We start from the raw sequence: 15487 nt of genomic DNA on the forward strand, positions 1-15487 counted from the left end.
TAGGGAGAACAGGAGTTTATTGAGTTTTACCTGTCTGAAAAGTGCTGGTGAAGAGTTGCCATTTCATGCTTTGTCTATATAGATAAGTCAAAAGAGAAATTGTTGCAAAAAACAAGCTCATTTGAAAACTGAGTGTTTTTCCAGAAGTTCTTACCATTCCTAAGTGAACACAAATGTGAAAAGTTTTTACATGAAGTGAATCCTTTTCATTGTCAGATGCAACATCTACATTTAAGTTCCCTCACAACTATTAAAATACTTTCAGGCAGTATTAATACACAGAGAAGCAATTAGTCATATCTTCAAGAAGCCAGGTATCCCAGCTCTAAAAGTGCATCATTTAAAACATTAGTAATGGAATATTTTAAAAGAACATCTCATTCAGTATTAATGCATGCCATTATTACAAAAATATCCATTGCATATTGTAGGAACAACAACTTTCTTTTGTAGACAACAAAAAAGCATGCTGAATGGTATCAGATCAGTATAAATCTATTTTTAATGAGGTTTAAGACACTGTTCAAGTCCCATTAAGAGCAGCTTCCTCCAACTGTGCACCAGTGTAAACTTGCACAGCTGTTAAAAGTTTTTCACTAATGTGGCTTAGACTGGACTCAAACTTTTTTAAAGCAGGGCAATAAGATTGGATCTTTAATTTTAGAAATCCTTCATTTAATTTGTTTAAATAAAATATTAAAAACCACTGTAACAATTAGGTACAAAAGCCTATTAAGTAACAAATTTAGGCCTAACTAGCAGAAAGTACAGGTATTTACACAAATGCGGATTTGCTGTGGTCTTTAATATTAAGAAGACATCAGAATGTGGACCATGTGCTCAAAAAAACACACCCCCCAAGACCAAACCAAACAAAAACCCTGGGGAAGAGTAGCATAAATCACATGTCAGCGCAGCTGCCGAAGTTACAGCCCAATGGAATGGGTCAGCCTGGTTTAATGTGAGCATCAGGCACAAATAAACAAGGCTGTTTGCAGGCATTTTAGCAACTGCCTTGGGAGTTACACTGCAGGTAAGCCACTGCAGGTCAACAGGATATTTCTATGAAGCAGCTGATGATACCAATTTTCTAAATGGATGATGATGAAACACACACAAAGTCCAAGATGAAAGAGCAGATGAAGACATGAGACATGTTAAAATGATGCAACGAAACAGATATATAAATTAAACAGGAATGTTTAATCAAGACAATCCTTTCTTTTTCCTTTTTTTTTCATAAACAGAGGTTCTTCGGAAAACTTTTTAATTGGAAAATGAAAGCCTATTCCCACAATAGTGAAGCCACTTTTTTCAAGCAGCTCTGTTGTACAACTGTTACCATGACCCTAAACAATTTAAACTGTTTGCTATCAATATTTCTGAACTAAAAAGTTTTAAAATATTGTATAGATTTTATTTGTGCTCCACATATTACAAGCAATTAACAACACAAAGAAAGATTCAATTCCTCAGCTAGAACACCAAACTCTATACCAAGTATTACATGTACACAATACTTGCACAGTGACAAGCACAAGGAAGTACTAGTTGAGCACTTACTTTCAGAAATCCATACCAACTCTTAAAACTCATTTCAATTCTCCCACGCCACCCAGTCTACAATTTAAGGCATCTCCACTCAGCCATCCATCCACCCACCCACTCCCATCCACACAATTTACGTTGGAGGTGTTTACTCTTACAAAGAACTCACTATGTCAATCAGGTACCATTTATTATTTATCCCTCTAACTGTGTCAGCATTGAGATATGACAGTTAAACCAGTGTTAAATCAATACAATATTTACAGAGCACAGCACATTAAGCTTGAGACACTCACTTGGGGGATAAAACCACGTTTTAGAACAGGACAAAGGTCACCATTATTATGTGTTTGAAAACAGCTATTTACAGGTCCCTATGACATAACTATAGTCTGTACACTGTTCCAATGGGGCAGGCAAAAGCAGGATAGGCATTTATTTTAAGGGATTTTAAACATACAATTTGGAAGCATATTATTATGCTACCCTGAACGCCATAAACCACCTTAACATTCTCCAAGGTGGTCTCATATCCTAAGAATGGCATGTCCAGCTGATACAAAACAGACAACACAACATTTACTTTGTGGAGAATATTTACTCCAGCTATTCAGACATCTGAACTTTGAAGGTAATTCGTCCCAGAAACTTGTCACGGTCATCTTCGTTTTTTAAATTAGGTGAGCCCAGGATCTTGCACTCAATTGCTATTTCTTCTTTGGTACTGTTGGGGTGAATTGCTAGTTGAACAGCCACTAGAGGCTGTAAATAGTGAGCCTAGTAAACAGAAAGATGGGGAAAATATTTGAGAGACCAGAGTAAGTTAGCATTAAATTAACATCTAATCCTTCAGAACAGTTAAGAAAAAAACTAATTAAGAACCCAACTTTTCAAAGCCCAACCTGACTCAGGTAAGACACTTTTTTTTCCAAGTTAGTCAGGTAAACATTCTTCATACTACTTCTTAACTAATCTATTAAAGATAATTTAATTCATACTATCTCCAAGAAGCATATGTCTTTACCCTTTTCTATTACATTAGGTCCAATTTTTCTAGAAACCTCCACTTGAAACAACCTCAGAAATTAGTATCTTCCTTCCTATCCATTCTGTTGTCTCTTCTGCTTGTTTTGGGTTTGGTTTGGGGATGGGTGGGTGTAATTGCTATAGAACCTAACTTTTCTAGCAAGGTTTTAAGTATGATTCAACAAATGCCAATGAACCAGCTTCCCTCCTACCCTATGCCATTGCTGTTTGTTCAGCAAGAAACCATTCTAAAAGGTGTTTTCTGATAGCTTTACACAGAGACCTTTCCTTGAACATCTTGACAGTATCCTTCCTGGTCAGTCATATTTGGTGGAACAATTACAACTACTGACTTTGCTCCCTTATAATAAAAATTAAAATTTAAAAATGAGAGCAGATCCAATTCTCTTTTTTTGTCAACACAATATTATACCTCACATCCAATTCCATTACTCTTGTAAAGTGCTTATGAATTAAATAAGAGCTTATTTATTATACATTGTTAAGGCAGCTTTTCATCCAATGTTCATAAAGTATTTCCATAATTTATTAATATTTTTAGGTCAATACTGCTGACTGCTGATTAAGCAAAATTATTTATTTTCCTGGTAAGAATTCATAAGTAATGGACTAAATAAAACACTGCAGTATTATACAAACATAAGCCTCAAATTTTAATTGAACAAAATCTTGTGTTAAGATTTTTTCCCTCTCATTAATTTAAAGGACTCCTTAATACATTTCTGCTGGTTTTAGGCATCTTGTCTACCAGAGGAAACACTACAGAATACTCAGTCTCCTTTGCAAAAAGTGATATCATGGAAGGGGATGTGCTAAAATCTTTAATATGAAGTACTAGAAGTAGATTGAAGTAACTGCTTTGACTGGATAGTGGTTTTACTACATCAGAAATTTTCCTGTGCTCCAATGAACTTCAGAGTGGGAGGGGGAAATGCAGCAAGGCAAGGTACCCTGAAAACTCTCCAGCTGTAAGGGTGATACCACACTTGAGGTACTGAATTTTCTAAAAATCAGAACTGAAATTCCCATGTTTCCTCAGGGAGAGAAGTCTTGTAACCACCAAGATTTTTTGAATAAGTACACAAATTTTTATGATGTTCTGAAAACAGATGTACTTTTACTCAAGAAAAATTTGGGGGAGGAGGAAAGAAGGTCAGCATCCTCATTAACTGTATCAGATCATCTAAAAAAGGGAACATTCTCTAAGGTCAGCGAGTCTGGCTCATTGTACTGAGCAGCAAAAGACAAATAACCATCCTGGACCACAAGGATATCAGTGACTAAAAAAGAGCAGATGCTCTCAGTACTGATGCTATACAGCCACTTCTTCATTAGGACAATGCCCAGATTATTTCCTCATGTCTGAGAAAGCATCTCTAATCTCATCAACCACTGTGCCATTTCTGCGTATCAAATATTCCTGATGAGTACCTCATTACCAAGTTCAAACTTCAGAATCAATCTGATCTTGCTAACTGTAAATGCAAACAGAACCAAAACATTCACCACATGAAGACCATCATTAAGGCAGACTTACATGCAAGCTTTTCCCATAGTATGGAAAGTACATCAAGTCTATCAGGCCATGAGGAGGGAAATAAGTTATAGCAACCATGCCTTCATCCTGTAATTGGAGACAGCAAAAAAAGCAAAAGTTAACGTCTGCTTGCATAGAATTGAACACAAAATTAGAATTATAACCCAATGATAAAGCACAAGATACCTAAAAAAAAAAAAAGGCAACTGACCTACAAACTTATAGAATAACTTTTAAAATACACTTATTTTTGGCAAATAGTTACATGCTGCACACATCTGCTACAGTAAGGATTAACAGTACTATTTAAATTAGCAATCAAGACAGCTTGCCTTCATGCTTTTCTCATGAGTCAAAGAAATGGCGAAGGGGGAAGAGTACATTCATTGTAATGAATAATTTAACAACCAAAAATCACCCCTATATAACTAAAATCCCAAGTATCCACAAGCAAGCCTGGATGTTTCCTTCAAATATAGGCCACCTAAAAAGAAATCCAAGTTTAAAATGGTGATGTTACTAGACTTCTGTGTGTCATCACCACCTCAGAAGAACAACATATACACATGCATGCCTTCTCACTCAACTGTCCCCTACAATCCCAAATTTGGGAATAAGAAGTAGCTACCTACAAAGTTGCTGCCTAATTTCTGACTAAGGAGTCGCTCGATCTGTGAGATATACCAAATATGTGGATGTGACTGAGCAGTCCAGACACAGACACCTCTCCCTACACACAGTATTCTTCAGGATTGTGTATCCTGGCAGGATGTCAAACCACTAGGAAATGCCCACATCTAACATGACTTTCTGTAATAAGATAAATATATTACATAATCAAGGGAAATGCCATTAAATCCCCCCCCCAATACTAAATGTATCTTCAGACCATCACTGCTTGTTCAGTGTAATACACAAGTTCAAAGTGTATCAGCAACTGTCATGGCTTTTTCTATACTACCACATATAACAGCTGTGATTTTGAATAGGTACTCTACAAAGTTCAGAGGACAACTCCAGTAAGATCAAAAAATAGTAAAGAACAAACCACAGTTTAAGATTACCTTCTTCTGACCTCCTTAAAAGAACATACAATATGTTTTTTAGGATACGGCCACATTCCCATTCCTTTGCAGTCTAAATTATTGCAATTCTTCAATATATGTTTATTAAGTATTTTGAACCTTAAGCTAGCAAATATAATCTCTAAGTAGAAATGTGTTATTTTTCACCATTATACTTTATTTGAAGCTCATGCAGCTGAAAATACTAATTTTTCAAATATATTTTTGAAATAACGGTTAAATAATCAGAATAACACAGGAAAGATAAATAGTGCTTCCTGGAGCAGCTAAACACAAGGCATGCATGCAGTCAGAACTATAAAAGCATTAGGCTACCAGTGCAATAACAGAGGGGTTCTAGGACATGCAGCTGCCTGTCTCATGCAACTGCTGTGGGGTCTAATTAATATCCCTACACAATTAAATAAAAACAAACCAAAAAACACCTGAACAAGCTGCCTTTGCTGAAGAATCAGTCCACTAGGGAGTGTCACTTTATCTGCTTACCCTTTAGTTTCCACAAAGAGTTGCTGACAGTCAGCAAATCTAAAATCAGAAAATGTAGCTGGACAGATGGACTTTTATCTCACTAACTTGGTCTTTATTAAAACTGTGTCTTAGAAAGAATAATTTTCCAGATATTAAAATAATATTCAAAGACCCAAGGAAAGACCTTGGGCAGGAATGGTCTCTTAATAACTTGAGAAGAAATGGTATCACTGCACAAGATAAAGAGCAGTATGCATTAGTGGAAACTGTAAACCAACAAAGATTTGTCACAAAAAGCAGGTTAACTCAGATCCTGACTATGCTGACAGGAGCAAGGCACGTAGTGTCGTTCATACAACCATTCTTCATTCTTGTACACTAGAAAGTGATACCTAGTACAAAGTCAAGATGGTCACTAAACAGAAGAAATTAATGTATTTTGGAATTAAGGCTTTTTTTTCTTTAGTTAAAAAAAAAACTCCCATCAAATCTACCAGTTTTCAATAGAGGTAAGTTTTAACTTGAAAGAATACTGCAAAAAAATGTTCCAGTGCACCTGAAACTGCACATCTCCAGCCTCAAACAAAAGACCTAAAACGCTGATCTTCAAACTTCTTGGAAACACCATCTTGTGTTGGTTTGTTTCTCTTTGGGGAGATCAGCAAGACTACAGCAGATCAATTCCTCCAGGGTGCAGAAGGAAGAACCAGCTGTAATTAGTGTCTGACACTGCAAACAGAACCTACAGAAAATATTGTGATGATGGACACTACTAAAAGGGCAGAAGCATCTCCAACTGTAAGTGTGCTGACTTTGAAATCACAGATCTACCTTTTTAATTTTTCCATTTAAAAAAAATCCCATAGAAAAAGTACAGGGAGAAGAAAGAAGAATTGCCTCACAGGAGAATGCCTGAAGAACATAGATTTCACATTGAAAAATTTAAATGATATTTCAGGTGACAAAGACTGGCACTGACTTCCACCTGACCATGAGGAAGGACTTTGTTACTGTGCAGTGACTGAGCACTGGAACAGGTTGCCCAGAGAGGTGCTGGAGTCTCCCTCACTGGAGATATTCAAGAACTGTCTGGACCCAACCCTGTGCCATGTGCTCTAGGACAACCCTGCTTAGCTCATCATCAGAGAACTTCTAACTATATTCTATCTTTATTAAATAAATTCACTAAGTAATTTGTACTTATAGAAAAAAATACATATTATTTATTTCAAAGTATCTCAAAGGGTAAACAAAATAGTAAAAAAGCCCATCATTATCAACCAAGTTGTTATCAAACTTATTCTTTTCCTACTGAAACCAGCTAAGAGGATAGAAAAAGGATCGTCTGTAATTTGCTTACTACAGCTTCTACCACTGTCTCATAGAGCATCCATACAAAAAAGCTGAAGAAATAGAATCATCATAAAATAGGATTATCATCAATATTTTATAAATCTCTTGAACATTAGCTCTCAACACATCACAAGGCATTTCAGGTGGAAATGAAGATGGATCCCATTCAGTGTTTTCAATAAAGACTTGTGAGATGCAAAACTAAGTTAACTCACTGATGGGCCCAGGCTGTAAGTAGTGCAAAACACTTCAGAGAACTCGATCCCTTTAAAATGATGATAAAAAATTACAGAGCAAGGACCAAAAATAGTAATATGAAATTCAACTTCAAGAACTGACATCTACAAATACAGACTGGGAAATAACCGAAAGAAAGATCTAAATATTAGAACAATTAAAATAAAGACTAAGTGTATTACAAACAGCAAATTCACCTTGAGACACTTTTATTATTTCCAATGTGATTACAAAGGGAGAAACTGTGCCATTAACCATAGCTCAGCTAGAGGACAACCTCTGCCCAGTTTGGGTTATCACATTATGAAAAAATTATAAACTAGACAAGTCAAAGAAGAAAGAGACTATTAGAAGAAGCTTAATTGCTTTATTCTAAAAACCAAATAATTCCTTCAAGAGAACAACGTCTTTTTTGAGAATGGAAGCAAAGAAATCAGTTTCAAATAAGAAAAGGAATCACCTTTGCTTGCAATGGACTGTCATGGAGAGATCAAAACTTTCAAAGACTCCACAAAAATCAAGTATTAAAATCTATGCCTACCACAGGTACCCAGGAAGAAGGCAGAAACCTTACAAGTATTTGTCTCGTTAACTGATGACATTTCCCAGCCCACATTTTTACCAGTCACCTCCAGCTAAAAGCCAGGACTGCGCCCTTCACTCAAGCTACAAACTTACCAAGGCTTTCACTGCTCCCCCAGCACTCAGTAATTATTATAATTACCATAAAACATTCTGTAGAAATCAATTGGTACATAACAAATATGCATAATTAGCTGTTATTGTGAGTAGTTTATACTTGATTTGAAGGCAATTTTTACTTGAGCAGTAACATTAGTTTCCACACACAGTGTCTTACCCATCATTTACAAAACTGTCTAAGGTGCACTTGCAGCATGGAGAAAAAATAAAAATATAGGTTATGAAATGAGAAAACAAAATATAACTCACAATAAATAAATAAGACCACAAATAACATGTATGTATTTTCCACAACTCTACAGCAAAAAACAGGTAGCTAAAACACATCTAAAGATGAATGAACAACAACTGAAAAATATTTTTGTAAGTACACTGAAGAAATTAAAGACACTAAAACTAAATTAGACATACAGCAAGATGAAAAACAAACAAAAATACAAAGTCTGTAACAAGAAGGAAAGAGTGAAATAAATTACTTCACTATTCATCCTACTCATAAGGAAAATTAACTACACACTTATTTCTTACATTCAGGACTGACCTTAGGTGTACACTGTATACGTGGTTCTCCTTCGGGCTTTAATCCAATTATCTAGAGGAGAGAAGGTTACAATATTTACAGATCTTTTTCCCTCTTTCCAATTTTACAGACTGAATTTGACTTTTCACCTCATTAAATGACAGCGTTCATACAGGGAGTAAATCTATTCAGTGTCATTTTTACCTGAACACAATTTTAAATTAGGACAAAGATTTAAAGTATTGTTAAGTTAAATGGTTTACTCAAATTAACTCAAATAGTTACAGTAGCCACAGAAAAGACTGTTATTTTATATTCAGCATGCAGCATTAATGGTTCAACCAATTAGCAATTCGAGTAATGTGTAACATCACCGAAAAGTCAAATACTTAGTGAAGTTTTCATCACCTTTCATAGTTTAGGAGTTACAGAATGCATTACATCCTAGCTAGATTTCTGCACCACACACATGAAGTAAAACATACTTTACTTGCAGAGTGGTCTAGAATCCATTTTACAGAACAGTAAGCAAAAGCAAAAAGCAAATTACTTCTTAAAACAGGGGATTCAGATATTTTGATGCAAGTAGTCAAAGCCAATACTTCTAAGTATTAGAAAGCTCAAAAAGCTCACTTCACTCTACTCTCTGAAAACATGAATTGCCAGACCTTTCAGTAAATTACACTATTCTAGAAATGCAAATATCTCAAGTAGCAAACTGAACACATATTTCAGTCCTTTCTACAGTCATTTTTCATACAGCAGTAGTTGGGAGAACTTATACTAAGAATTAAAAAGAAGCAGGCACTTACTCTGTTCATTTTCACAATCACACAGGGAGTTCCTTTGGAATACCCAAAATTCGTATCTTCCTTTCCAGAGCACTGCCCCAGATCAGAGAGGTTGAATCGACAGGCCTTTTTAACAGCAACATCATTTTGCTCAAAAATCTTTCCTGGTGTACAATCTATGTTTTGGGACTGCTTTGACTCATTGTATGCTATGAAACAGAAATAGCTTATAAGTCAATTGGTAGAAAACAAATAAGCAGCCAAAGCCTGCTGATGCCTATATAAGTATATAATTTGACAAGTGTTACTTGTCAAAGAGTTCTCTCAAAGAACTATTTTCAGAGCACTGTCTCTTACATCCATCTTAAACACTTTTTTGAAGTCTATCAGGAAGTGGCACTGCACTTGAATGAAAGAATAAAAAGAGTATTACAAAAGAAGTAATACTGTCTTGCTTTTCAAATTGTAACAATAGTCACAACTTCATAAATTCCTGTACATAAACTTATTACATGTTCTAAACTAATAACGTATTAAAATATAAACAATCAATTTTTTACCTGGAAACTGAACCAGTTTTCTGTTTGCACACGTTTCTTTTACAAATGCACAGGAAAACTTCAAATACTTCAGTAAGTAATATTAAATGGCCTCTACATTTACATCAGGTAGTATAATTGGTTTTATACTAACATTCCAAATTGTTTTGTGTTTTGCAAATACACAGATCACACTGCCACAAATGCTAATCTATTCACATTAAGGATTTTTTGTGGGGTTTTCCCCTCCTTTACCCTCCACCCCACGTCATTAACAAAGTAAAATGGAGAAAGGGAAAGTTCATCCTCCATGCAAGACCCACAAAACTGCAGGAGGCAGGTAATCATGACATGCAGCATTCCTCCCAGGAGCCTTGGCTAAGCTCTGAAAGAAAATCCTACTCATAGAAGCTTTTAGTAGGCACCAAAACTATGAATATGGAGAGATTCAAGAATAGCTTGTGTAGCTAACAAAGCAACTCATGCACACAGCACCTTCTCAATTCTGATTTACAACTTTTAAGGGGTTAAACTTACTAATATTTTAATTGATTTCTGTATTATTAGAATAAGTGTACATGCAGGCACATACATAGAATAACACATGACAAACTAATGATTTTGCCATCCTTCAGTCTTGCCTGTGTTACCTTTTCTCCATGTTCTAAATTCAGTATTTTAATATCACTGCCCATAAATACTATGTATCGGGGTGAAAAGTAATAAATTGCAATTAATTTAATCTTTGTGTGCCTTATTTTTTCAAATAGACACTTAATGTCTTAAGGCTACGGGATTCTCAGTTATCAAATCATTTAGATTAATTAGGTAAGTCTTGATAAACTTTGCCTCCAAATACATGATGTATGTTATTTTACATTATATTCTCTTGGCATACATAATTTCTACTTACAGTATTTAAATAACCATGACACCAAAACACTGGACTAGGAGACAAAACTCTCCATTATATACTCCATTATTCCTCTTGCCCAGGGCTCCCTGTCCAATATAGGTATCAATACTTACCTTCTTCTGCAAAGTATATACTTTAATAACACACATATCTGTAGTAATCCTGAACTTGCACAAGTCTCCATTAGCAACTAGTAACTACAGGCAAAAAATGAAAGTAATGTTCTCAAGACAAAGATTCCTGAATTACTTGTGGAGTTTGAAGTAACTTACATTCAAGGAAATTTTTAAGTGTAGTAACATATTCCAAATATGACTGGCTGTCACTCTTGTTAAAGTAAAATTCCAATGCGGTGTCTGGCTTTGGTGAGATCATAAGTCCTTAAAAAGAAAAAGTGCAAGTTAGGAACTAAACGACTTCTCTTTCCTACACCACTCCAACCTATGCAATATACCACCCATAAATCGGAAAATGTCCATCTGTAAAGAAACATCAGCGTTACCCCTACATTCCACAGTACTGGAAGGTAGTTTGTGTTTGAAGCCACTTATCAAAATCAACATTACATTAATTAATATTTAAATCCAACCCAGTGCATAGCTGCAATTCACAAAGCAAACCCAAGTGATTAGGAAAAGCGAAATTAGCAGCTTAATCAGCTTTAATCAAAGATTTTTACCAATTCACTTCCTATTTTCCATACTCAGCAAATTAAACTTAAATAATTGAAAAAATACCCCAAACCACACCCAGAAAGCCTTCAGTTCAAGCAATGGTTCAAAGTTTCAGGCAGTATAGAGTGAAGCTATGATTGTATTTTTTTCATAGAAACTCGCACAAAAAAGCATTTTAAAAATCTTGATTGTGCGTAAAGATGGCTTGAAAGTTACCCCAATCAAAATAGACAAGCCAAGGTAGTTTCTGTTCTTCTCCTCCATGTCCTCAAACAGAAAGTTTAGGCACCATCTGTTTCACGGAGAACACAAGACACTTCATGAAGCCCTGGGCCCGTGTCCCTGGAGAGGTGGATGGCTCAGCCAGGCCCCAGGAATGCTCTGGAGCTGCCTCCAGGCCCTGCAGCACCAGCATTCCCAGTGGGACTATGGCTCCACTGGGCTGCTGGCTCTGGGTACCGGAGCAGGAACCCCCCCCAGCCAGGCAGCCAGGGCTGGCAGCACAAACACGGACGTGGATTGCCAAGGGCTGGAGCGCGGCTTTGGCTGAGCACATGTGGAGTGTGGGCCCTTGACAGAGCTGAACTGCCCTTCCTCCCAGCACATGGCTCGAGAAAGGTGCAGTGTTAAATCTTAGGGATTTTTCTGTAGCAGGTGAAAGCAAAAGACACACTCCTTGCTAATACCCAGCCTGTGCCATCAGGAGTTTGTACTAACAGAGACAGCCAATGCTTCTATTATTCACCACAGCTTCAGCAGCAGATGAAATAGCACCACACCACCAGACACTGCAGAAGAGTTCAAAATCTCTTCAAAAAAGGGTGTGTGACTGATTGCTTTATTCACAGCACCTTAAGGTAATTTTTATTTAATATAAATAATTAGCACAGATAAAAACCCAGCAGCTGTGATTAACAAGTGAGTGTCCATGCATCTGTCTCTTCAAGTATAGCTGAGAACTGACACTGTAGTCCCACAAAAAAAAAAACAAACCAAAAAACCACAAACACAACCCCCCAAAATACCAACCTATATTTTATCAGATTAACTTTTTCCTAAGTTAGAATATTAAAATGGTTTGATCAAAGTCAAATTTGGCATAAAGAAGTTGCAATTACAGCAACCAATTGTGCTTAGGATGCCATGTACTTTCCTATTATCTGGCAAAACCAATTAAAACTAGATTCCCAAATGAATAGAATTTAAGGCAGAAAACAAAATTCATCTCCCCCAAAAAATTAAATAAATCAGGCCTTCTGAATATAAACTAAACATTTAAGATGATAAGAGCGCAGTGGGAAGATAAAGATAGAAAACATGTCTTAATGTTGGATACTTAACATGTTATACTGCAGTTAATCAATCACAGTAAGGTTTTTGAAAGCATACCAGAAGTGCAGGTCTAAGGCTTCACCTACAGAAATGACCAAGCTTCTCAAATGAAGGCAGGATTTACTTACAAATACTTTCAACTGAGAAATAATAAAGGTATATACTAAACATTTATCACAAACATCTTTCAGATTCTAAAAAAAATCCAGATATAATTTAATGCTTTTTTACTCTAGCTCTTTTGTAAGATTCCCAATAAATCACAGATCCTCTTTTCTGCAACAGCAGCAGTTAAATTATTTCCATGGAAGCCACAACTAAATGCTTCAATAACTGACAGTCCATGTAAACCTACAAATACTATTTTAACTGCAGTTACTTTGTACCATTACATTTTCTGGCCTTTACACTGATCTGGGATTCAACAAAATACAAGATAATTATTAGCAGGGCTGAAAAATCACTGAAGGGGTTTTACACACCAAGGGCTTTTGAGGGATAAGAGATTATTATTATCTATGTGTTTTTCAAAGGGAATAATGACAAAATAATTCAACTAGTCATCAGTGAATGAAACAATAATTTGGAGAGATTTATTGCTTCAGTGAAACTTCAGAAACATCCTAGGAGGAAAGAACTACTTGAATATCAATGGATCACAGTCTGCCTAAAGACTATGGTGTAAATTCTACAGAAAAAGCTATATGAAGGACTGATGCATAGACTGAGAGAGATGCAGGATTTGGGCATTTCTAAAGGATCAGAATTAACAGCCTCAGCACAGGATCACACCTAAGACTGTAAGAGAGATTTTACATTATATTACAATTCCAAGAGGGATTTAAAAAAAATCATCTGGATTTGATTTATATCCCAGTGTACAAAGCAAGTAAAATAAAAATTATAAAATAAATCAATTGTGAGATTTCCAAATATGTTTAACAAGAGTAAAACCATTGACCTACGCCATCCAGGTTTTGTATGTAGAATTTGTTTTTATAATTTAAAGTCTTACAGCCCGGAACATTACATGTTTCACTGCAAGTGAAAAATGACAGAGTTAAAGAAGAACACTGAAACAGAGACAAGCAATTTTATTAACTTTTATGTATGAGTTACTAAAAATAATAAATGGTTAATAAAAAGATTTAATTCAGAAATGTTATAGGAATTCTTAAATTAAAAACTAATTGTGGCATACATAACTTTTTAAACAAACATCCCCTATGACTTATTTCAAAGTCAAGGAAAATACCCTGAATTGCAAGAGAGAAATGTCACTCAAGTCCAGCATTAAGTCACAGCTCCTCACAGTTCCATCCACTACCAAGGTTCTGACTTCCACAATGGAAATGGGGAGAAATGGTCAACTAAGCCACCTTCTTTTTTTCCTCATTTTTTTCTTTTTTTTTTTTAAATTATTCTTTGCAGCATCTAGCCCATTTTTAGCTTGAAAAACAACAAAAATCCTCAAAATCCCTTACAAGACAACACTTGTTAGAGAAGGCCAGAATACTAGACCACACAAATTCTGATCAGAATCCAGAGAAGTTTATCACACTGGTCCAACTGCAACTTGCTCACACAAAGATTACTGTATCATCTTAAGTGTGGATGCTGCTACAAGATGTTGGTCAATTTTAAGAGTTTTGAGTTTAGAGAAAGGGGAGAGTATTTTTAAAAATAAAGTTGTCTCACTTCCACCAAAATATTAATATTGCACCGTTTAGTTTTGTGTTTTAAACATAAATTTGGTCCCTAAGACAAGTTATTAGGAAAACTGAGATATCAAATGTTCAAGTGGCCAGACCATTTAAGTTGCATATACAAATCAAATACTTACACATTCTCCAGAAACAGTAACTAGAACACACTAATCTCTTTGGTGTAGTTAAAGTACACAGAATCAATTTTTAAATCTTTCAGAGTGAAAATTCTTAATATTTTTCCAATATGGAGATATACCAAAACAGAGCCTATGTCAGAATTTTGTGATATATTTTAAACAATTTAAAAAAAAAAAAAAAAAGATAAAAAACGGTGGAAGGGAAAAGAAAAAAAAAAAAGACAACTACCTTATTACTCATTCTTACTTGTGTAGGGTTTTTGTCTGTCACATACAGCTCTCTGAACCAGCCAGCAGTGGGTTCAGATGGGTACATAAACAAAAGGAGCATCAGCTCCAGGAAGCAAGACACCACCTTTAGTGGCAGCTCCATGTTACATGGACTTGGCTTCATCACACAACAGGACCCTCTCTCTTTAGTGGATCCCTACAGAACAGGCCAACGAGCCCTGAGATCCACAGACATTCCACGTCAATTGAAAACTACCTAATTCTGTTCTAAAAACTCCAGAAAGGCCTCTGCCCCTTACACAGATCACAGCCACAGCACAGCCTTCCTGTACCTTCTTCAAAGTACCAAACACTAATCAAGGTGGCTGTCCATCTCAGCCAGAAGAACTGGTTTATGGTACCTTTAAAGCAATTTGATTAAATTATAATCCCACTTCTCCAACAGCATGTTCTCTGGATTTGCAGGTAAAATTGTGTTCTAGATACAGGAAGAATTCAACTGAAAAGAACTTAGAGGAAAACACAGCAAAAGTTAGCACATACACACAAAAAGCTACTGACTGAATTTATGCTATAAGCATATATCACTTGCCTCACATCAGGTTTTACCTTTGCAACCTGCAAGTAATTGAGAAATAATCACAGTTTCCCATAAGTAGTT

At 35.8% G+C, this 15487-nt stretch overlaps 1 protein-coding gene across 1 annotated transcript in view; it reads right to left on the minus strand.

Annotated features, from left to right (window-relative positions):
• The window catches only part of ATP1B3 (ATPase Na+/K+ transporting subunit beta 3), a 23479-nt gene continuing 7992 nt past the window's right edge, over positions 1 to 15487 (minus strand). The window contains exons 3-7 of the mRNA XM_064666444.1: positions 11016 to 11123; positions 9310 to 9497; positions 8519 to 8569; positions 4133 to 4219; positions 1 to 2325 (exon numbers count right to left, since the gene is read on the minus strand). Of these exons, the coding sequence (XP_064522514.1) occupies positions 2155 to 2325; positions 4133 to 4219; positions 8519 to 8569; positions 9310 to 9497; positions 11016 to 11123 (605 nt within the window). The 3' untranslated portion in view covers positions 1 to 2154. The remainder of the gene's footprint in view (positions 2326 to 4132; positions 4220 to 8518; positions 8570 to 9309; positions 9498 to 11015; positions 11124 to 15487) is intronic.

The sequence above is a fragment of the Pseudopipra pipra genome, chromosome 10 (genome assembly GCF_036250125.1).
Source record: "Pseudopipra pipra isolate bDixPip1 chromosome 10, bDixPip1.hap1, whole genome shotgun sequence".
Classification (NCBI taxonomy): domain Eukaryota; kingdom Metazoa; phylum Chordata; class Aves; order Passeriformes; family Pipridae; genus Pseudopipra; species Pseudopipra pipra.